Here is a 24,828-nt window from a genome sequence, read left to right as displayed (position 1 = left end):
TTCTTCTATCCTTTCTTTCGATTCATTTAATTCTGTCCTGTTTCCTCTTTATTCCTCTATTCCATACCAAACTTTCTTTTATCTGTCTGCACCTTTTTTATCCTTTTGATTATGTCCTATACTTCCTTTTCCCATCGTTCTATACAAAACTTTCTCATATTTACCACTACGTAAAATCACAGTTGTGAATTCTGTAGTATTAAATCGATTATGAAGACTACCACGAGTTGAATACTACATTTTATCTACGATATTGATATTATAAAAAGGATTCCTTTCGTGATAATTATCAAAAATAACATCGTAAATATCGCGTGTTAATCGAGAATTCATGAATAGTGAATAAATCACCAATTAATTCACCTGCTCATTAATATCTCATTAATGTGGTTGGGAAATTATCAAAACCGTTCGGGAAAGAAAATCGATGAGACAAACTTATAATCTTACTCATATTTTTGTCATTTTGATGTAAGGAAGATCGTGTCTTGGTACGGTTTAGTTAGAAATATGAATATTTCATGGGCGTATCAAAATGGAGTCGATTTAAGTAGGTGGATATACGAAATGTCTTTTAGCGTAACGGTTGATTCATTAATACGATTCTAATTAATTAAAAACACTTTTATATATAAAATGAATCGAATCTAATATGCGAGAAATATTTTTCGAAAAAAAAAATACGAGTGCTGTAAGATAACTTCTTTTATTAATCTATTAAAACGCATTATTTGAATCAGAAAATTTCGATTTGGTCTTTCAATGTGTGTACAAGCCTAAAGTTTTGTTTTTGATTATTTTGAAGAGCTTAACATTCACAGAGCACCGATTTACTGATTGAAACGCTGAAGCTCTAATTGTCTCAATTTTCCCACGTGATCTAATAGACACAAGGACTGCAACTCTTTTCTAAACGTGGAGACTATATAAACAATCGATTTACGATTTAGAATAGGAACCAACGGCGCTAAAATCTCCATATAGAACGATTTGGAAGTCTAAGAACAGACCTATATATATAGGGTGTCCCACGACGAGTTAAAACTATCTGTATATGACAAAATACTTATAATAGAATCATGAAAATTCTCACATTCAGGTTTTCGCTTATGATCTTTTCAACTAAAATATTGTCAAAGATGGCCGACTTCCGGTTCTACCGGAAGTACATTGTAACTTTGTTATTTTATATAGAACATCCTGTATATTAATACATTTTTGAAATCTACGTGAAATATTAGTATATTTTTGTCTGAATACTTGTTCCGAAAAATGTATACTTTTTGAGTTATTAATTTTTTTGTAAAAAATTTGACCGTTGCAAACCCCTATAAATTACTTTTTTACGAAGATACCCTTAAAGATATGGAAATGGTTTCAGTCGGTTGTTTTAAACAAAATTAGACGTATTTTAATCTATAATGAAAAATCTTTTCTTGTATACAGGATTTGTATAAAAAGTATTCCAAATTTAAATTCATAAATATCAATATTCTTTATATTTTTAAATAGAACCACCCGGTTTTTTCTAATTTAATGCATTTAGGTGTAAAAAATAAGGCAAATTCATGTATACCTAAACCTTACCATTATCCAGATATTAAATATTTTCAGTAAATTTTTAGAGATGCAGATGTGATTCACAGAAAACATTTAAATCTGAATAACGGTAAGGTTTAGGTATAGGAAAGTATACTTGAATTTGCCTTATTTTTCACCCTTAAATGCATTAAAATAGAAAAAATCGGGTGGTTCGATTTAAAAAAATAAAGAAATCTGAAATTTATGAAATTAAATTTTGAACACTTTTTATATACACCCTGTATAAAATGAAAAAAATTTCAACATAGATTCAAATACTTCTGACAATGCTTGAAGCAACCAATTAAAAACCATTTCCATATCTGTAAGGGTGTCGTCGTAAAAAAATAATTTATAAGGGTCTGCAACGGTCAAATTTTTTACAAAAAAATTAATAACTCAAAATATATGCATTTTTCGGAACAAGTTTTTAGACAAAATTGTACTGAAATTTTACGTAGATTTCAAAAATGTATGAATATATAGGGTGTTATATTCGAAATAACAAAGTTTTAGTCGATTTCCGGTAGAACCGGAAGTATTTTGCCAGATACAGATAGTTTTAACTCGTCGTGGGACACCCTGTATAACAATATAACAAATAATTTCTGATATAACGGGGCTAAGTTCAAGCGATTGCGAAAGTCGTGCCGTGATAAGATTCCAGAACTTTCCACAACGATAAATGTACTCTCTTTAAAGTTATGACACAAGATGGCGTAGCTGGACAGAAATTTATAACCCTACTTTTCGAACCAGATCACTAGCGCCCCGTTATGACATCGAGCGATTGAAAGATGCGGATTTAACTTATACTTTCGCATCCATTATGACGAAACATATTTCTCAGTTAAAATATGTATGTAAATCGAGTTGAATTAAACATTTTATTAATCTTGATAACATTACATTGTTTGAAATAATGTTGGAATTTCTTTTTACTAGTCCTATCCCTTTCTATTTCTCATGTTTGCTAATAAAACAGATCTGATTCGATTTGTGGATACGGATGTACCGATTTGTTTACGCTAGCGAAAGATATAACTTATAAATAGCTTCTGGATGTTTGTGGAAAATCACGTACGCCTATGTGAGGTCTGGAAGAGACCACGCGATTATAATAACATGATTGTGGCATGATATATGTCACTGTTCTATAAATTCTTACTTTGAATCGTTACTAGTTAACCTATATTATATCCGAAGATGGGGCAAATCTCTAACAGTTTGTTTGTTGTATTGTAGTGGATTTAATTAGATTATGGATATCTGTTGATTCATAGAATGATAAAAGAAAATTAGGTGTTACTTACCATTTATCTCGTATAAATTTTTCATTAAAATTGATATTTTCTAGATTTTCCACAAGCAATATGGATTCACTGCCTGCGCAAATAGACAACAGGCTGGACTTTTTAGGAAACTTTGTACAAAAAACGTTGAAATTGAAACCCGAAAAATGGTCTCGTATGATGAATACGGAAGATCATAAGGCAGTAGTGAAAAAATTCCTGGAAAGACCGCAACCTGTTCTCTTGGTTATAGTTTTGACGCAAACTGCACAACTTGTAGCTTCAAGCGGATTCCCTTTAGCTCAATTTAAAAATAAAGGTAAGCGATGACTAGGAGTTGTGGAAGTTTCCGCCATGTTTCATATGTCACTTGTCAACATTTCACGTAAATTTGACAGATAGATTAGATTTGGAACCTGTATAAACAAAACTGTTTTCGCAGTGATTTATTTCAAATGCATATATATCAATTTCATTTACATTAAATGGGCTCTCTAGTCTGCCAAAATGCACATCAAATCATCTTACCAAAATGGAACTTTTGATCAATAACCTAACCTAACTTTCTATGGTTTCTCTGAAACTTTCGATTGTGTAAATCATAATATTTCGCAGTACTCAGAGGAATACATCTCGCATGGCTTCAGACATCCCTTACGAACAGAAATCAACTTGTAAGAGTTGATACAACGATGTCTTCATGCAAATCAATAAAATATTGAGTGCCCCAAGGCTCAGTACTAGGCCCTATGTTTTTAAACTAAAGTTTACCGCCATTGACGTCGGTGAATCTGCAAAATTCTTAGCGTTTATTATAAACAACTCTTTGAAATAGAAGTTACTTATCTAAAAAATTACGTTCTGCCTGTTTTGCAGTAAGATCTGTTTCCAATCAACCGGCCTTGTCGATCTCTATTACATTTTACCATGCCCTATTTGAGTCGGATCTTGGAATTACAAAAAAGAGCTGTTAGATACTTTCTCAGACTAAACTATACGCAAATATTGACTTGTCCTTATTCATATTTGAATTCGTTCGACTAGTTCGTAACCACGATTCTCCTTTTTATGAAAGGTCATTACACTTAAGTTATTTGAAGGCTCAATAATGTACAATGCGAAAAAAATGCACGATCATTTGCCGATTGGAAGCAAATCTAGCACGCAATGATTTATTTATTAAAAATTTTCAAAATATTCAATAGAAAAATCATAATATTGGTTTTTTTTCTATTTTTAGGCGTATTTTTTATAAAAAAGGCTCCAGTACCAGTTTGTAAGATCAAACCTTCAGAAACAGTGATACCAGGAGATCTTTCACCAAAAATAATAGATCAACTAGCTTCTTTGGTAGACGAGGTAACTAGTCTAATTATATATGTTTCTCTTTGAGAAAAATCCAGATTTTTCTATTCCAGATTCTCGTTCCTCTTCTTTCAAACTCGCAAAATCACTTAGGGTGGCCTGCGGTGATAGCAGAAGACGTCCACAAGCACGTACACAGTTTAAAAAGCACAGTATACCAAGTAAAAGGACAGGTTAACGGTCAAACTATACTCCCGATGCCTGTAGGAGTAGACCGAGTTTTCGAAGTAGAAAGAACTTTGATTGAATCTCACGGAGAAATATGCGACTTGTATCTAAAAAGTTCCATCGAAGGAGTTGTTATAAAATGGTCTTCGCAAATTAACGATGTATTAGCAAATGATTCATCAGAAAAATGCCCTTCAGTGTTAAACCCCGTTCCGACATTCGGTAAATTATAAAATCACTCGTAGGTAGGTTGCTACTTAAGTTTTGAGATACGGCAATGTACTTAGAACGTGTCGGCATTGGCATCCAATGATTTCTACACCTGAAGAAGCGTTCAAATCACATGTTTTGGAGGTCAGAATGAATGATGAATCAGAATGGAAAAAACGCTCCGACAATATATTCATGGCATCACTTGTTTTATACTCTGATCGAGTTTCTCGGCTCTCTGGATACTGTAAAAGATTTGGTTTTCTTCGGGGATACGTTAAAAACTCTTGCTATGTGTTCAAACCTATACAGTAGCCTTTTGTAAGTTATCTTCGTCTTTTGAAATGATCACTGCATCATCAGCCTAACATAATATTTCTATTTTTTTGTTTCTCATCCGGAATTCTCTTCCAGCTTGCTTTATCTCGTTTGGAATCTCATTTACTGCTCAGTTTATTTTCCATTCTGATATATGTGTAATTATTGGTGTTCAAGTCTTCGATTACGTCTATTATGTTGTCTCTTCAGTAGAGTTGTTACATAACTCAATCGTACTCTATCAAATGCTTGGGTGAGATCGATGAAGCAATGTATAGGTAATTCTTATACTAGATCACACAATATCTGTATCAATTTCCTCATCAACAATAATGTTTTCATCTTCTTCATTATTGAGATCTTCTGCTTCATTATTGGAATCTTCTTGGTTTTCTCGTGCTTTCTCCATCCTTGTACCAAGTGCTTTGTTAGCAGTTTCGCAACATTTTCGAAGCTAATGCCCTTGTTGTTGGCTTTTGGGTTTATGTTGGACGTATTAAACTTTGGTTTCGTGACAGATTTTGCTTAACAGTTCTGAAAAAGACTTCACCCTGGATAAGAATGTTATTTTTCTTCTGGTTCTTTTCTGGCATATTCCTTTTTGATGGATTGAACTTGAAGTGCCTTTTTTTGGACTTTTTCAAGTTTAGACTTCCAGGACATGTTTCCCCAGAATTTCTTCATCTTATTCTTTTTCAAATCTTTGTCTATCAATCCAAAGTCCCCGAAGAAAATGAATAAACTAGGCGTTCCTATTGACCGATTTGTATTTGGCGGATTTTGAAACTGAAAATGGCGTAGCTTCCTTTGGACTTGGCGGATATTGCAGCTAAACCTCAAAATACACTAAGATGTGGCGAGATTTGCTACAAATTAACAGTCATACTGAATTCAGCATGGGAAAATCTAGAAAAAACAATATGAAATTCAGCTTGGACTTGGAGGCTTTTGATTCCTTGGCATCTCATATTTCTTCTAATTTGTCTATCCCGAAACTGAAGTAGCAACTTCGAATAAACTTACAAAATAAGAAAATTATATTTCAGAAATACAATTTTGGTACAAGAGATTAAAAAACCTGGAAAATATCTATCAACAACTTAGAGAACCTAAAGTTAAAAGCATGGCTGTGGTTTTGGAAAAAACTAACAGTGCTTATTTTAGCTGCTTTAAATTGTTATTTAAAAATACTGTAATCGCTCTATCGGAAGCTAGAGATATTAATTTGTATCTAACGCCTTTAAAAAAACATATACAAGTATTAGAAGAAACTGATTTCAGCGAGAATTTACCACTATTGGCACCGATAATGCACGTGGTTTGCTTGATTTGGTCCAACTGTAAATCTTTCGATCAGACCAAATTAGTCACATTATTTAAACAAATTTGCAACTTATTGATACAAGAAGTGAGTTTAAACAATGTTTAATCAATATTTCCATTCCTTTAAACGCTTAACTAGATCTAATAGTCCACCTATATCACCTGATTTAATCCATAATAACTTTTTTATCGTTATTGTTGTCCTGCGGCTTAAATAATCCACCGATTTAGTACCTTGTGACTTTTTTATTGTTTTTTAGGGTAAGAAATTTCTGGATCCTACTACTCTATTCCACAGCGATATCGATGAAGCGATGCAACGAGTAAATTATTGTGTTAAATCCTTGAACCACTTCATTTCCATTTTCAAAAAATATAAAAGGAATTTACTCGTTATTTTTCCTAAAGGTAAACAAGAACCGTGGAATTTCCACGCGAATTTAATATTCGAAAGGTTAGACGCTTTCCTCGAACGACTGAAAACGATCCAATGGTTTTTCAATACGGTCCTAGAATTTAACAAGTTGGAAAAAGTTGAAATAGGTGGTATAAAAGGTCGAGTTCTAAGTTCGAGAGTGACGGAGGTATTTCAGGAATTCCAGCAGAGTTTCATGATATTTTCAGGTAAATCTTACGATGTATTGGATCCTGATGATCCTTCTTTCGAAGAAGATTTCGAAAATTTCAAACAGAAGATATTTGAGATGGATATAAAGTTGGTGGCTATACTTCGTCAAGCTTTCGATGATTGCTCTAATTTAGACAGTATATTCAAAGTAAGGAACCACTTTTGGTTTTGCTATATTAGTTGTAGGGTCTACCAAAATGTATTTCACTTTTGGAATGAGAGTCGAGAAGAATCTCGTTTCAAATCTCGCAGGAGAGTCTCGAAGTAAAAGAAAATGAAAGGAATATACTCAAGAATTTTAGCTGAGTGCCTCCTATGTCCTTTGAGATGTCAATTTGAAAACTTGAGGGATCTTAGCATCATTAGTCTTCCCATTTTAATATTATTTACAATCTTCCAAGATGTTTTAGAATGCTGTGCCAATTAAAGGTTTTATTTTTCTAAATAAAACACCATATGACTCCGGTCTTGAATGTATCCACGAGAGATTTTCTGAAAATTCAAGCCAGGAAGGCTGTTAACTATAAGAAAACATCAGAATTGACTAATTAATAATCAGCTAGATTCCTTTTATGGTTTAATGACTGGGTCATACACTTTTCATAATTACAACCAAACACTTCATTTTGTTGGAGAAAGATTCGTTGAGATCTTTGAGATTTTGATAGGGGCATTATTTATGTGGGGTGTGGAATACATTAGGCTTTGTCCCTTGAACTTGAGTGAACAATAATTGTCATCAATCAATATGAAGTGATAACCGACCTTAATCGACAATATCTGACAAAAGTAGATGCCAATTAACCTGAAATATACATGAATTGATGTGATTCGATCTCAATCGACGTCAATAGACATTAGAAGAGGAAACATCAATAAAATAAAGTGACAATCGACCTCAATCCGCTTCAATGGATTGTTAATCGACAAGATCTGACAAAAGTAGACGCCAATTCACCTGAATATACATGAATTGATGTGATTCGATCTCAATCGACGTCAATAGACATTAAAAGAGGAAACATCAATAAAATAAAGTGACAATCGACATCAATTGGCTTCAACGGACTGTTAAATGACAAGATCTGACAAAAGTAGATGCCAATTCACCTGAATATACATGAATTGATGTGATTCGATCTCAATCGACGTCAATAGACATTAAAAGAGGAAACATCAATAAAATGAAGTTACAATCGACCTCAATTGGCTTCAACGGACTGTTAAATGACAAGATCTGACAAAAGTAGATGCCAATTCACCTGAATATACATGAATTGATGTGATTCGATCTCAATCGACGTCAATAGACATTAGAAGAGGAAACATCAATAAAATAAAGTGACAATCGACCTCAATTGGCTTCAATGGACTGTTAAATGACAAGATCTGACAAAAGTAGATGCCAATTCACCTGAATATACATGAATTGATGTGATTCGACCTCAATCGACGTCAATAGACATTAGAAGAGGGAACATCAATAAAATAAAGTGACAATCGACCTCAATCCGCTTCAATGGATTGTTAATCGACAAGATCTGACAAAAGTAGACGCCAATTCACCTGAATATACATGAATTGATGTGATTCGATCTCAATCGACGTCAATAGACATTAAAAGAGGAAACATCAATCAAATAAAGTGACAATCGACCTCAATCCGCTTCAATGGATTGTTAATCGACAAGATCTGACAAAAGTAGACGCCAATTCACCTGAATATACATGAATTGATGTGATTCGATCTCAATCGACGTCAATAGACATTAAAAGAGGAAACATCAATAAAATAAAGTGACAATCGACCTCAATTGGCTTCAATGGACTGTTAAATGACAAGATCTGACAAAAGTAGATGCCAATTCACCTGAATATACATGAATTGATGTGATTCGACCTCAATCGACGTCAATAGACATTAGAAGAGGGAACATCAATAAAATAAAGTGACAATCGACCTCAATCCGCTTCAATGGATTGTTAATCGACAAGATCTGACAAAAGTAGACGCCAATTCACCTGAATATACATGAATTGATGTGATTCGATCTCAATCGACGTCAATAGACATTAAAAGAGGAAACATCAATAAAATAAAGTGACAATCGACCTCAATTGGCTTCAACGGACTGTTAAATGACAAGATCTGACAAAAGTAGATGCCAATTCACCTGAATATACATGAATTGATGTGATTCGACCTCAATCGACGTCAATAGACATTAGAAGAGGGAACATCAATAAAATAAAGTGACAATCGACCTCAATCCGCTTCAACTGACTGTTAAATGACAAGATCTGGCAAAAGTAGATGCCAATTCCCTTGAATATACATGAATTGATGGGATTCGATCTTAATCAACGTCAGTAGACATTGGAAGAGAAGACATCAATAAAATAAAGTGACAATCGACCTCAATCGGTTTCAATGGACTGTTAATCGACAAGATCTGACAAAACTAGATGCCAATTTACCTGAAAATACATTAATTGATGTGATTCGACCTCGATGGACCTCTGCGAGACATTCGAGCGAGATATGAGACGAGACATTTATTACGAGACTAGACAAGATTTTTCACATTTTTATCAATACTAATCACTTGATTCATCTTTAATTTACAAATTTCAACGTTCTATAAGTGTATGGTTATTACATTTTCACATCATTAAACCAATTTCTTCTTGTTGCACCTGATACATCAAGTTTTTAGGAGAATTGTCTAAGATCTAAAGAGACGATATTAAAAAAATTGTCTTGTTTCTTTCTTAGATTGAGAACTTTTCAAGCACTTCTCTTATTTCAGCTTATAAATATAGCTGGTTCAGTTCTGGATAGACCAATAATAAAGAAAGAATTTACCAATCAATATGAAAAAATTGTAGATATGTTGGAAGAAGAAATTAGAGCTGTAGAGGTATGGATGATAAATTATAATACATATAGATAAAGTTTAAAATCTTTATTTATGAAAAAGATCGTATCAGTACATTCGGTACGCTATACGAGGGTTGCTACTTAAGTTTTAAGACAGACAAACATGAGAGCTTCAAATATCTCTAAAAAACTCAAATAGCACTCGTTCTAAGTACGTTAACCATTCAAAACGTCAAAATTTATAATAGCAATGTAAAATTTGGGATATTGTTGTCAGAAGTAGCAATTATCGTATATGCACGAACTTTGAAGCCCCTAAATTTTCTTCCCCAATCGCTACAGTACAAAGTTTCAGTCCCTAAAGTGTTTATTTGAAAAACGAGATTCAGATCCCCCAGAAAATCATGAAAACTCAGTCCATTGGGGGACATCTTTACGTCAAATTTTTTTTCAAAATTTTCAAATAGCTTCTAAATCTCATTTAATAAATTTTCCAGGCGATTTTTGATGAACAAATGGACCTAAAACATCGAACAGGTTATTTTTCCATAGACAAATACATGCCACCGGTTGCTGGTATCTTAAGATGGACTAGAAACCTATGTTCACGTCTTAACGGGCCCCTACATCAATTTAGATCCTTACAAAATCCGTAAGCTTCTAATTAAACTTTTAATCTATCAATTTAAATGATAAAACTTCCTTAGGATTGTGAAGAATGATAGATCTTTAGAATTAATAGCTAGAGCTGAACGTTTTTTCGAAATAATTGGGAAATTTAATAGAGAAACTTTTCTTTGTTGGGTACAAATGGTACCAGAGCGAATTGAGAAAAATCTGAAACAAAATTTGTTGAAAAGAGAATCGAGAACTAAGGATCTATTACTGAATTTTAGTCCTGAAGTAAGTATACGTCTTGGTATATTAGCTACCCACCATTTCCATGCAACGCACCCACCAAATTTTAAAAATAAGCGCAAAGCAGCCGCCATTTTTTGAAAAATGCGTCCGGAGCATTCACCATTTTCGTAAAACGGGCCCGGAGCGTTCGCCATTCTTTAAAAATGCTCCTGGTTCATTCGCCGTTTTTAAAAATTGTGTACGTGCGTTCGCTATTTTATTAAATTAATGTTACGAGTGTATGTTTCAGTTGAGTGCTGTTTTAAGAGAAGTACATTACTTGAAACTTATGAACGAGCCGAATATACCGGAAATAGTACTGAAACTAGCGGAGAAAAATGAAGTTTTCCAGCAGTACATCACAAATTTAAATTCAACGGTTACTTGGTACAATAAAATCAAAAAAACTGCCAAAGAAGTTGAATTTAACCTTATTGCGAACGAAGTTGCTGACATAGATAAAATGGTGAAAGTTGGAGAAGATAATTTGAACTGGGAATCGGAATGTATGGAAATTTTTTTTTCTTTATCTTTTTTTTTGATAACATCTTCTTCATTAAGTTGGTATTAAAAAAAGTCGTTGCCTTTAATTTGTGGAATCTAGTTGCCATAGAAAACGTAAATTTTATGTTTCAATTTTCATACAACATTGAAATTTTTATCAAATTTTAATTTAGTTATAGCGTACAAAATAGAAATCTGAAAGAGTATCTACAGTTTAGCTGGACGGTTGTCAAAAACTGACATTGTTAATAAATTTATGAAGCAATTCATTCTACTTTCGATCAATTACAAAACAATAAGTGAACGTGTACAATGAATACCATGTTTAAATGTTTAAAAAAGAGGTAGGCCCAAAAGTAAGGGTATTACGTCGGGCATCTGAAAGGTAAGGTATTAAATGTCTTCCAAAATTGCTACATCTTCAAAAATACCAAAATTTCCACACGTAAATGAATGGTTATTTAATCCTCTGTTATCTATAGTGACTTCTATGTCTTCTACGAGAATGTTCTTAAGCATCTGATCACTATTAGAGCTACGCCATGGTTGTATTCTTCACCACCATAGAAATATGAATTACCCTTCTTAAAGCACCCAAAGGAAATCGTTTCGAGTAAATAAAATACATTAACGAGCTACTTTAAGTGAAAGCGATAATGTGGAAAGCATGTTCGATTCTCAGGATATTACAAAGATGTGTAATAAGATGTTCCACAACAACTCAACTTCTTTCTTCAAAATCCTTTTAATTTTTACCATACCTCCAGCTGCAATTCTTCCAAAACATCCCCAAACAAACTCCGAACTTTCTTCGTGTTATACACTCAGGATTATACATAGATCTTACTTTGACCTGCACGTAAAAAATCTTCTTTTAGACCCAATAACCTCAAACTTGGACTCATCCATGCTTTAGTCCACTGCAACAAGACAACATCTGACAAATTAGATGCCAATTCACCTGAATACACATGAATTGATCTGATTCAACTTCAATTGACGTCAACAGATATTAGAAGAGAAAACATCAATCAAATAAAGTGAGAATCGACCTCAATTGGCTTCAACAGACAGTTAATCTACAAGATCTGACAAAAGTAGATGCCAATTCACCTGAATACACATGAATTGATCGGATTCAACCTCAATTGACGTCAATAGATATTAGAAGAGAAAACATCAATCAAATAAAGTGAGAATCGACCTCAATTGGCTTTAACAGACTGTTAATCGACAAGATCTGACAAAAGTAGACGCCAATTCACCTGAATACACATGAATTGATCGGATTCAACTTCAATTGACGTCAATAGATATTAGAAGAGAAAACATCAATCAAATAAAGTGAGAATCGACCTCAATTGGCTTTAACAGACTGTTAATCGACAAGATCTGACAAAAGTAGACGCCAATTCACCTGAATACACATGAATTGATCGGATTCAACCTCAATTGACGTCAATAGATATTAAAAGAGAAAACATCAATCAAATAAAGTGAGAATCGACCTCAATTGGCTTCAACAGACAGTTAATCGACAAGATCTGACAAAGGTAGACGCCAATTCACCTGAATACACATGAATTGATCGGATTCAACCTCAATTGACGTCAATAGATATTAGAAGAGAAAACATCAATCAAATAAAGTGAGAATCGACCTCAATTGGCTTCAACAGACAGTTAATCGACAAGATCTGACAAAGGTAGACGCCAATTCACCTGAATACACATGAATTGATCGGATTCAACCTCAATTGACGTCAATAGATATTAGAAGAGAAAACATCAATCAAATAAAGTGAGAATCGACCTAAATTGGCTTTAACAGACTGTTAATCGACAAGATCTGACAAAAGTAGACGCCAATTCACCTGAATACACATGAATTGATCTGATTCAACCTCAATTGACGTCAATAGATATTAGAAGAGAAAACATCAATCAAATAAAGTGAGAATCGACCTCAATTGGCTTTAACAGACTGTTAATCGACAAGATCTGACAAAAGTAGACGCCAATTCACCTGAATACACATGAATTGATCGGATTCAACCTCAATTGACGTCAATAGATATTAGAAGAGAAAACATCAATCAAATAAAGTGAGAATCGACCTCAATTGGCTTCAACAGACAGTTAATCGACAAGATCTGACAAAGGTAGACGCCAATTCACCTGAATATACATGAATTGATGTGATTCGATCTCAATCGACGTCAATAGACATTAAAAGAGGAAACATCAATCAAATAAAGTGAGAATCGACCTCAATTGGCTTTAACAGACTGTTAATCGACAAGATCTGACAAAAGTAGACGCCAATTCACCTGAATACACATGAATTGATCTGATTCAACTTCAATTGACGTCAACAGATATTAGAAGAGAAAACATCAATCAAATAAAGTGAGAATCGACCTCAATTGGCTTCAACAGACAGTTAATCGACAAGATCTGACAAAGGTAGACGCCAATTCACCTGAATACACATGAATTGATCTGATTCAACCTCAATTGACGTCAATAGATATTAGAAGAGAAAACATCAATCAAATAAAGTGAGAATCGACCTCAATTGGCTTTAACAGACTGTTAATCGACAAGATCTGACAAAAGTAGACGCCAATTCACCTGAATACACATGAATTGATCGGATTCAACCTCAATTGACGTCAATAGATATTAGAAGAGAAAACATCAATCAAATAAAGTGAGAATCGACCTCAATTGGCTTCAACAGACAGTTAATCGACAAGATCTGACAAAAGTAGACGCCAATTCACCTGAATACACATGAATTGATCTGATTCAACTTCAATTGACGTCAACAGATATTAGAAGAGAAAACATCAATCAAATAAAGTGAGAATCGACCTCAATTGGCTTCAACAGACAGTTAATCGACAAGATCTGACAAAGGTAGACGCCAATTCACCTGAATACACATGAATTGATCGGATTCAACCTCAATTGACGTCAATAGATATTAGAAGAGAAAACATCAATCAAATAAAGTGAGAATCGACCTCAATTGGCTTCAACAGACAGTTAATCGACAAGATCTGACAAAAGTAGACGCCAATTCACCTGAATACACATGAATTGATCGGATTCAACCTCAATTGACGTCAATAGATATTAGAAGAGAAAACATCAATAAAATAAAGTAAGGATCGACCTCATTTGGCTTCAATGGACTGTTAATCTACAAGATCTGACAAAAGTAGATGCCAATTCACCAATCACCGAACTTTCGTCGTGTTATACAGTCGGGATTACTCATAGATCTCACTTTGACTTGCGCATGAACACTCACCCTTCCAAAAAAGTAAACTTCTATCAATTTCCTTCTAATTGTAGAAGTACTCAAACACAGATTTAAGGATTTAAGGTGCTATATTTCCGCCCTTAAATGCTGATCAAAGCAATAGATGGATGGATGCGAACAAAGACATTCCACCACTCCCTGTAATTTCGGCAGGTCCTCGTTCACGTCGCAGTTTCCTCGTATAGAATTCTTCATCTCCTCCGAGTTCTATGGGAGGTCTTAACTTCTCGTTAACAGTTGGCTATAAACATTTGTCTTCTTGGATGTCCGGACGTCTTGATGTATATGCTGCCTCAGGTAAACCATTTCGAATCTTCTTCGGCAAGAAATGATTTAATCCGAATGGTCTGTAGCCTTCTAGACAGCAGTCTCCGATGTATGATTCAGCTCCTGTTGATTAAGTGCGAAGTTACCGCGTCGGAGGTGCCCTCTTATGGATTGACTCGGAAAATCTAGTTTCTTTTTGTGATTTTCTAAGCGGAATATCAGAAAGAACATCTATTTGAGCGTTTAATATTTCTGAAGTAATTTTGTGACGATTTTAGCTTTGTGGGAATATATGATGAAGCTGCATCTTCTAGTTGGAAACCTACAAGAGCATCTTCAAAAATGCCAAACGAATCTGAACGAAATAAAGTGTATATTAGTACCTTTCGCTCGACAGCCGCTTTTCGAGAGAAAAGACGGTCGAAAGGACACTTTTCTGGCTATAGATGAGAAAACGGAAAAACTGGAAAGAAGAAAAAACGATATCAAGCTAGCATCTGATAGAATTTTGCAGTTACTTGAAGAAAATATGAATTTATTCCATATGACTGATAAACAAGATAATTTACAATGGATACAGTATATAGATTATATAGATAATATAATATCTAGTTATCTTTATCAATCTGTTGGTTGTAGGTGAGTAAAAGATAGTAGAATCCCAAGGACCTTTGATCCATTAAAATGTTACAATTTTGGTACCCAGCGTTTTTCTGAAGACGCAATTGTATGTTATCAATCTGTGGAGGGGTCTAGGAAAGCTTAACTTCAAGTTTTCGGGGTTCCATCCCTTGTCCCCCGGCTGCAATCTTAAATAAAATGGTGAAAAGATATTTTTGACAATATCTCGCAAACTATTATCGCTACAAAAAATTCGTGGAAACATAAGTTTTGCCAAATCGCTTTGCTTACAATTTTGTTCATAACATTTCTTAACTTTAACCGCGAATTTGAAAAGTTAGGAGCAAAAAAGTGCAAAAATGTTGTCAACAATTTCTTTTTTCGTTCAATAACTTTTTTTTTGATTTTTCAATAAAATTGCCTCAAAACAATCTTTTAGATTCGAGGATTAATTTTATATATGGATTTTTCATCATTATTTGCCAAAACTATGACTAAAATTTCATTTACACCGCCTCCAAACCAAGACGCAGCTCGCTTCCACAGTCTTCTAGTATATCACCAGGTCCTCTCGTTGCTTGGTAAATATGAAAGTCCTGAAGATTGGGGTTGGAAAAAGCAAACAAATATGTAGATGCCAATTCAAGCTTCCAAGTCTCCAGCTCCCTCGGAACTTATGAAATTAATTAGCTGCAGAAAAGCAGGTTTCAAATGCTCATCTTCATTGTTCTGGCGAAACTTGCAGCAACATCATAGAAATATCGAAATTAAAAGAAGAAAACGATATAGAAGATGAGCTTCCAGCCATGACTTTCGTCATTCACATTTACATTTGACACAGATGTAGATACTGACCCTGAAACACAACCTGGACCATCAAAAATAATATTCAACTTTATGGGTGATAAAAGCCATGCATTATGTAGGTAATACGTCCAGGGAATAATTTTCTATCTACTAGAACTTAGTACATCAGGCATGGAGCTTTCAAGGTCTCCAACCACTCTAGAAATGATATTTCTTCACTGTCTCCTGATGATTTAGTGAGCAATTAATAAGCACCTAATTTTATGACAGTTTTTAAAATAGGACTAGTACTAGGACTTAGTACATCAGGCATGGTGGTTTTGAGGTCTCTAAATACTTTAGAAATGATATTTCTTGATTGTCCCCGGATTATTTAGTGAGCAATTAAGAAGCACTCAATGTTATGTCAGTTTTTGAAATGGAAATTTCCTACTAGGACTTAGTACATTAGGCATGGTGGTTTTGAGGTCTCTAAATACTCTAGAAATGATATTTCTTGATTGTCCTCCAATTATTTAGTGAGCAATTAATAAGCACCTAATTTTATGACAGTTTTTAAAATAGGACTAGTACTAGGACTTAGTACATCAGGCATGGTGATTTTGAGGTCTCTAAATACTTTAGAAATGATATTTCTTGATTGTCCCCGGATTATTTAGTGAGCAATTAAGAAGCACTCAATGTTATGTCAGTTTTTGAAATGGAAATTTCCTACTAGGACTTAGTACATTAGGCATGGTGGTTTTGAGGTCTCTAAATACTCTAGAAATGATATTTCTTGATTGTCCTCCAATTATTTAGTGAGCAATTAATAAGCACTCAATGTTATGTCAGTTTTTGAAATGGAAATTTCCTACTAGGACTTAGTACATCAGGCATGGTGGTTTTGAGGTCTCTAGATACTTTAGAAATGATATTTCTTGATTGTCCTCCGATTATTTAGTGAGCAATTAATAAGCACTCAATGTTATGTCAGTTTTTGAAATGGAAATTTCCTACTAGGACTTAGTACATCAGGCATGGTGGTTTTGAGGTCTCTAAATACTTTAGAAATGATATTTCTTGATTGTCCCCGGATTATTTAGTGAGCAATTAATAAGCACTCAATGTTATGTCAGTTTTTAAAATGGAAACTTCCTACTATGACTTAGTACATCAGGCATGGTGGTTTTGAGGTCTCTAAATACTTTAGAAATGATATTTCTTGATTGTCCTCCGATTATTTAGTGAGCAATTAATAAGCACTCAATGTTATGTCAGTTTTTAAAATGGAAACTTCCTACTATGACTTAGTACATCAGGCATGGTGGTTTTGAGGTCTCTAAATACTTTAGAAATGATATTTCTTGATTGTCCCCGGATTATTTAGTGAGCAATTAATAAGCACTCAATGTTATGTCAGTTTTTAAAATGGAAACTTCCTACTATGACTTAGTACATCAGGCATGGTGGTTTTGAGGTCTCTAGATACTTTAGAAATAATATTTCTTGATTGTCCTCCGATTATTTAGTGAGCAATTAATAAGCACTCAATGTTATATCAGTTTTTAAAATGGAAACTTCCTACTATGACTTAGTACATCAGGCATGGTGGTTTTGAGGTCTCTAAATACTTTAGAAATGATATTTCTTGATTGTCCCCGGATTATTTAGTGAGCAATTAAGAAGCACTCAATGTTATATCAGTTTTTAAAATGGAAACTTCCTACTATGACTTAGTACATCAGGCATGGTGGTTTTGAGGTCTCTAAATACTTTAGAAATGATATTTCTTGATTGTCCCCGGATTATTTAGTGAGCAATTAATAAGCACTCAATGTTATGTCAGTTTTTAAAATGGAAACTTCCTACTATGACTTAGTACATCAGGCATGGTGGTTTTGAGGTCTCTAAATACTTTAGAAATGATATTTCTTGATTGTCCTCCGATTATTTAGTGAGCAATTAATAAGCACTCAATGTTATGTCAGTTTTTAAAATGGAAACTTCCTACTATGACTTAGTACATCAGGCATGGTGGTTTTGAGGTCTCTAGATACTTTAGAAATAATATTTCTTGATTGTCCTCCGATTATTTAGTGAGCAATTAATAAGCACTCAATGTTATATCAGTTTTTAAAATGGAAACTTCCTACTATGACTTAGTACATCAGGCATGGTGGTTTTGAGGTCTCTAAATACTTTAGAAATGATATTTCTTGATTGTCCCCGGATTATTTAGTGAGCAATTAATAAGCACTCAATGTTATGTCAGTTTTTAAAATGGAAACTTCCTACTATGACTTAGTACATCAGGCATGGTGGTTTTGAGGTCTCTAAATACTTTAGAAATGATATTTCTTGATTGTCCCCGGATTATTTAGTGAGCAATTAATAAGCACTCAATGTTATGTCAGTTTTTAAAATGGAAACTTCCTACTATGACTTAGTACATCAGGCATGGTGGTTTTGAGGTCTCTAGATACTTTAGAAATAATATTTCTTGATTGTCCTCCGATTATTTAGTGAGCAATTAATAAGCACTCAATGTTATATCAGTTTTTAAAATGGAAACTTCCTACTATGACTTAGTACATCAGGCATGGTGGTTTTGAGGTCTCTAAATACTTTAGAAATGATATTTCTTGATTGTCCTCCGATTATTTAGTGAGCAATTAATAAGCACTCAATGTTATGTCAGTTTTTAAAATGGAAACTTCCTACTATGACTTAGTACATCAGGCATGGTGGTTTTGAGGTCTCTAAATACTTTAGAAATGATATTTCTTGATTGTCCCCGGATTATTTAGTGAGCAATTAATAAGCACTCAATGTTATGTCAGTTTTTAAAATGGAAACTTCCTACTATGACTTAGTACATCAGGCATGGTGGTTTTGAGGTCTCTAAATACTTTAGAAATGATATTTCTTGATTGTCCTCCGATTATTTAGTGAGCAATTAATAAGCACTCAATGTTATGTCAGTTTTTAAAATGGAAACTTCCTACTATGACTTAGTACATCAGGCATGGTGGTTTTGAGGTCTCTAGATACTTTAGAAATAATATTTCTTGATTGTCCTCCGATTATTTAGTGAGCAATTAATAAGCACTCAATGTTATATCAGTTTTTAAAATGGAAACTTCCTACTATGACTTAGTACATCAGGCATGGTGGTTTTGAGGTCTCTAAATACTTTAGAAATGATATTTCTTGATTGTCCTCCGATTATTTAGTGAGCAATTAATAAGCACTCAATGTTATGTCAGTTTTTAAAATGGAAACTTCCTACTATGACTTAGTACATCAGGCATGGTGGTTTTGAGGTCTCTAGATACTTTAGAAATAATATTTCTTGATTGTCCTCCGATTATTTAGTGAGCAATTAATAAGCACTCAATGTTATATCAGTTTTTAAAATGGAAACTTCCTACTATGACTTAGTACATCAGGCATGGTGGTTTTGAGGTCTCTAAATACTTTAGAAATGATATTTCTTGATTGTCCTCCGATTATTTAGTGAGCAATTAATAAGCACTCAATGTTATGTCAGTTTTTAAAATGGAAACTTCCTACTATGACTTAGTACATCAGGCATGGTGGTTTTGAGGTCTCTAGATACTTTAGAAATAATATTTCTTGATTGTCCTCCGATTATTTAGTGAGCAATTAATAAGCACTCAATGTTATATCAGTTTTTAAAATGGAAACTTCCTACTATGACTTAGTACATCAGGCATGGTGGTTTTGAGGTCTCTAAATACTTTAGAAATGATATTTCTTGATTGTCCTCCGATTATTTAGTGAGCAATTAATAAGCACTCAATGTTATGTCAGTTTTTAAAATGGAAACTTCCTACTATGACTTAGTACATCAGGCATGGTGGTTTTGAGGTCTCTAGATACTTTAGAAATAATATTTCTTGATTGTCCTCCGATTATTTAGTGAGCAATTAATAAGCACTCAATGTTATATCAGTTTTTAAAATGGAAACTTCCTACTATGACTTAGTACATCAGGCATGGTGGTTTTGAGGTCTCTAAATACTTTAGAAATGATATTTCTTGATTGTCCCCGGATTATTTAGTGAGCAATTAATAAGCACTCAATGTTATGTCAGTTTTTAAAATGGAAACTTCCTACTATGACTTAGTACATCAGGCATGGTGGTTTTGAGGTCTCTAAATACTTTAGAAATGATATTTCTTGATTGTCCCCGGATTATTTAGTGAGCAATTAATAAGCACTCAATGTTATGTCAGTTTTTAAAATGGAAACTTCCTACTATGACTTAGTACATCAGGCATGGTGGTTTTGAGGTCTCTAAATACTTTAGAAATGATATTTCTTGATTGTCCCCGGATTATTTAGTGAGCAATTAATAAGCACTCAATGTTATGTCAGTTTTTAAAATGGAAACTTCCTACTAGGACTTAGTACATCAGGCATGGTGGTTTCTAGGTCTTCGAACAATGTAGAAACGATATTTCTCGATTGTTATCTGATTATTTTGTGAGAACTTAATTTGCACCTTATTCTCTAACAGTTTCGAAGATAAAAAATCATCCCCTGGACGTATTATATAAGAAGTGGATTATAAAGAATGAATATTCAAGTTGTTTCTCCAATAAATCGTTTGGGGGTGTTCAGTTCACAATCAAGTTAGAAGAGAAGCCAAAATAATCATTCTAGCCAATTTTAAATTTATTCTATTTGCAAGAATGTACTTACAAAAGCTTGTTAGATGAACTATCAATTAATATTGTTTAAATTATAATTTATTTATTTATTCCTATGTTAATAAGTATTATTTGAACAGTCTAGGCTATATAATCGAACATATGGATGCCACCAACAACTTACCGCCTTTATTTGAATCGCAATTGAATTTATTGGAACCAAACATAGTTTTTATACCATCTTTAGACCCTTCCGATCCAGAAGGGTTGAAAAATTTGATCATAGGTCTGATGAACGACATCCTAGAAACGTCAAATATGATTAACCGATTCTCGAAAACGAAACAAAGATCTTACAAAGAAGAAATAGAAGAAAACGAAGATATAATAGATATTAAGAATGATATACTGTCTAACGTAGATAAAGTTATAGAAGAAAGCTACGAATTTTGTGATAAATATCAGAATTATTCTTATATTTGGTTGGACGATAGACGAGAGTATCTGCAGCAATTTTTAACGTACGGTAGACAACTCACCAACGAAGAATTGGAGTTTGTAGGTATGAACGATCCTCTAGCTCCGAAAGAATCGCCTCCCAAAATGGAACAATTTCGAGAACAGATCGATAATTTCGAAAATCTTAGTAACGAAGTCGAAACAATCGAAGAATCAGAAATTTTTAATAATTGGTTCAAAGTTGACGTAAGACCATTCAAACAGGCATTGTTGAACGCGCTCAGAAAATGGGGAAACATGTTCAAGGAGCATCTGGTTACTAATGTCACTACAAGTTTATGCGATCTAAGTAATTTTATAAGGTAAGTCATCGATTATTATCGAAAGGTTTCGATACAAAGTTTTTACTTCCTCAGGTTAGCGGATGAAGGTCTTCAACAACCAGTAGGCGAAGGAGATTACCAAGCTTTAGTTAACGTTATGGGTTATTTGCTGCACGTCAAAGAAAGACAAATAACAACCGACGAAATGTTCGGTCCACAAAAAGATATAATCGAATTATTAAAATTCTACGATCAAGATATTCCCGAGGAGGTGAACGTGTACCTGCAGGAGCTACCGGAGCAGTGGAACAACACGAAGAAGATCGCCATCACAGTGAAGCAGCAGGTGGCTCCGCTACAAGCGGCGGAAGTTACGTTCATTAGAAGAAGAATCTCGGAATTTGATAACAGGATTGTGTATTACAGAGAAGTTTTTAAGAAATATAAGTTTTTCCAATATAATTGCGACCATGTTTATGATAAAATCGATCACGTCGATAGAGATTTGAAAAAATTCGAGAAGAATATGAAGGATATACAAGAATCGGGGTTCCTTTTCGAAGTTAACGTGCCGGAATTTAAAATTTTGAAACAATGCAGAAGAGATTTGAGATTATTGAAGGTATTTACATTAATATTTTGAGAATATGTCGCACCAATCAACTTTAGCTCACACCTGATAACAGAAAAAAAATCGGATTTCCTTATTTTAGAGAAAAAATACGCTTGGCAACGCTGCAAATTCGATAACAATATTTCCAAATTCTTATCGCTTTATCGTGTTTGTAGAATTATATTTAGTCAAGGCAAAAACCAGTTTTGGCAACATTGGTATCTCTATAATGTAGCCATTTGTCCTGTTTTCTCGCTTCCGAGACAAATTATGTTTGGCAACACTGTAACACTCATATTTTTTTGAAAATTATTGGAAAATCACGTTCGGCAACATCGTGAAACTCTCTTTCTCGTTCTATAGTATTTACGAAGCTTTTTGGTTATACTCTTCCTCTCTCTCGCTCTGTCTCTTCTCTCTCTCTCTCTCTTGCATTCTCTCTCACTCCTCCTTTCTCTCTCTCTCTCTCTCTCTCTCTCTCTGTCTCACTATACGGAATTTTTCAAATACTAAGAAAAAGTAGATTTGACAACAATGTAATAAGGATATATTTGTTTCGAAGGATTGAACATAAGTTTTGGCTTTCCTTTTTGAAACAAGACGTTCGGCAACATCGTATTATTTTTTTGTCTCGTTTATGGCATTTACGAAACGTTTCGAGCTCTATGTTAGATCAACACTGTAACAAAGATAAGTTTTTTACGAAAAATTAATCATGAATTTCTGCGGTTCTTGTTAGATACCACGTTTGGCAACATCGTAATAATTTTAGCTTTCATGCTTTAACGGGAATGGCAACTCTGTTAAATCCATTTGTTTGCGAATTTCCATGGCTCTTGTAATACACTAAGTTCGGCAACATCGTAAGGCTTTTCTCCTTCTATCTCTCTCTCTCTATCTCTCTCTCTCCCTCTCTCTCTCTCTCTCTCTCTCTCTATGGTAGTTACGAAATTTCCTTAGTCCTATGATAAACTAAATCTGGCAACTCTGTCTTATCAGTTTGTTCATTTTGAATGATTGAATAATGTGTTTATTCAATCATTCTTGTAAGAAATCACGTTCGGCAACATCGGGATATGCTCTACGATTATGACGGATTATTTGTAGTACTAGTTAAATTTACGTTTGGCAACTCTGCAGTATCGATATATTTCTCTTGAATAAGGGAAAAAATTCCTCAAATCATGTAAATAAACACGTTCGGCAACATCGTAATGCTTTTTTCTTTCTTAGTTTGTGGTAGTATACAAAATTTCCCTAGTTCTAAGGAAAACTAAATCTTGCAACTATGTAGCATCGCGATTTGTTCGTTTCAAACAAACGAATAAACATATTTTTTGTAAGAAATAAAGTTCGACAACATCGTAATGCTTTTTTCTTTCTTGCTTTATGATAATAGTTTATGAAATTTCCCTAGTTGTAAGGAAAACTGAATCTGCAGCTATGTAGCATCGATTTGTTACTTTTTTAAACAATCGAATAAACAAATTTCTTGCAACAAATCACGTTCGGCAACATCGCAATATTTTTTCTCTTCTGCTCTATGTTTACCACGGATTATTTGTAATTCTAGTGATATTTACGTTTGGCAACTCTGCAATATAGATATATTTCTCTTGAATAAGGGAAAAAATTCATCAAATTTTGTAAATAAATACGTTCGGCAACATCTTATTGCTTTTTTCTTTCTTACTTTGTGGTAGTATACAAAATTTTTCTAGTTGTAAGGAAAAATAAATCTGGCAACTATGTAGCATCGATTTGTTTCTTTTAAACAATCGAATAAACAAATTTCTTGCAAGAAATCACGTTCGGCAACATCGCAATATTTTTTCTCTTCTGCTTTGCAATAAATACAAAGTTTCTGTTATCCTAAGCAAGAATACATTTGGCATTACTGCAATATCGATATGTTTCTCTTGAATAACTAGAAAATTATTTAGTCCTTGAAAAAAGCACGTTCGGCATCATCGCAATGTTCTTCTCCCTTTCGTTGTTTCTTAAAACATCACTTTCGGCAACGTCGCATTACATTTGGCAATCATTTTCTCTCCCGTTCTATGGTAGTAGCAAAATTTCCTTAGTTCTAAAGATAATTACGCCTGGCAACATTGTAGCATCGATTTACAACACCGCTATCTCTTAACGATTAAGAATTTCAGCAACTTTGGGATTACATCTACATCGTTCATACGTGCGTGGACGATTGGAAGACTACACCATGGAGGAAAATAGACGTAGAAAACATGGATATCGAATGCAAGAAGTTTGCCAAAGAAGTTAAAATGTTGGATAAAGAAATGCGATCTTGGGACGCTTATATCGGTTTGGAGGCCACTGTTAAGAATACTTTGACGTCACTAAAAGCGGTAGGCGAATTACAAAATCCGGCAATACGTGAAAGACATTGGGATCAATTAATGACCAGTACGAAGGTAACACTCAGTATCTTATTTTGCAATGTAAATATGTATATAAACTATATTTTCAATACTAAAGTTACCAGATTCAATCCAAAAAATACACTTTTGATATAGCTGTAGCTGAATTATACATCGAGAAGTTTTCTATTCAGTTTA

General features: G+C 33.8%; 1 protein-coding gene across 1 annotated transcript in view; it reads left to right on the top strand.

Moving 5' to 3' along the window:
• The first annotated feature begins 2,954 nt into the window (after window positions 1–2,954).
• LOC130444401 (dynein beta chain, ciliary) overlaps window positions 2,955–24,828 on the top strand; it is a 75,424-nt gene continuing 53,550 nt past the window's right edge. Inside the window, exons 1-13 of the mRNA XM_056779515.1 lie at window positions 2,955–3,192; window positions 4,114–4,232; window positions 4,292–4,628; window positions 5,981–6,342; window positions 6,518–7,033; window positions 9,696–9,806; window positions 10,264–10,418; window positions 10,474–10,669; window positions 10,917–11,172; window positions 15,046–15,406; window positions 20,995–21,675; window positions 21,730–22,258; window positions 24,412–24,684. Of these exons, the coding sequence (XP_056635493.1) occupies window positions 2,955–3,192; window positions 4,114–4,232; window positions 4,292–4,628; window positions 5,981–6,342; window positions 6,518–7,033; window positions 9,696–9,806; window positions 10,264–10,418; window positions 10,474–10,669; window positions 10,917–11,172; window positions 15,046–15,406; window positions 20,995–21,675; window positions 21,730–22,258; window positions 24,412–24,684 (4,134 nt within the window). The remainder of the gene's footprint in view (window positions 3,193–4,113; window positions 4,233–4,291; window positions 4,629–5,980; window positions 6,343–6,517; window positions 7,034–9,695; window positions 9,807–10,263; window positions 10,419–10,473; window positions 10,670–10,916; window positions 11,173–15,045; window positions 15,407–20,994; window positions 21,676–21,729; window positions 22,259–24,411; window positions 24,685–24,828) is intronic.

This window comes from Diorhabda sublineata, chromosome 1 (assembly GCF_026230105.1).
Source record: "Diorhabda sublineata isolate icDioSubl1.1 chromosome 1, icDioSubl1.1, whole genome shotgun sequence".
Lineage (NCBI taxonomy): Eukaryota > Metazoa > Arthropoda > Insecta > Coleoptera > Chrysomelidae > Diorhabda > Diorhabda sublineata.
This window is presented reverse-complemented; position numbering and strand designations above follow the sequence as displayed.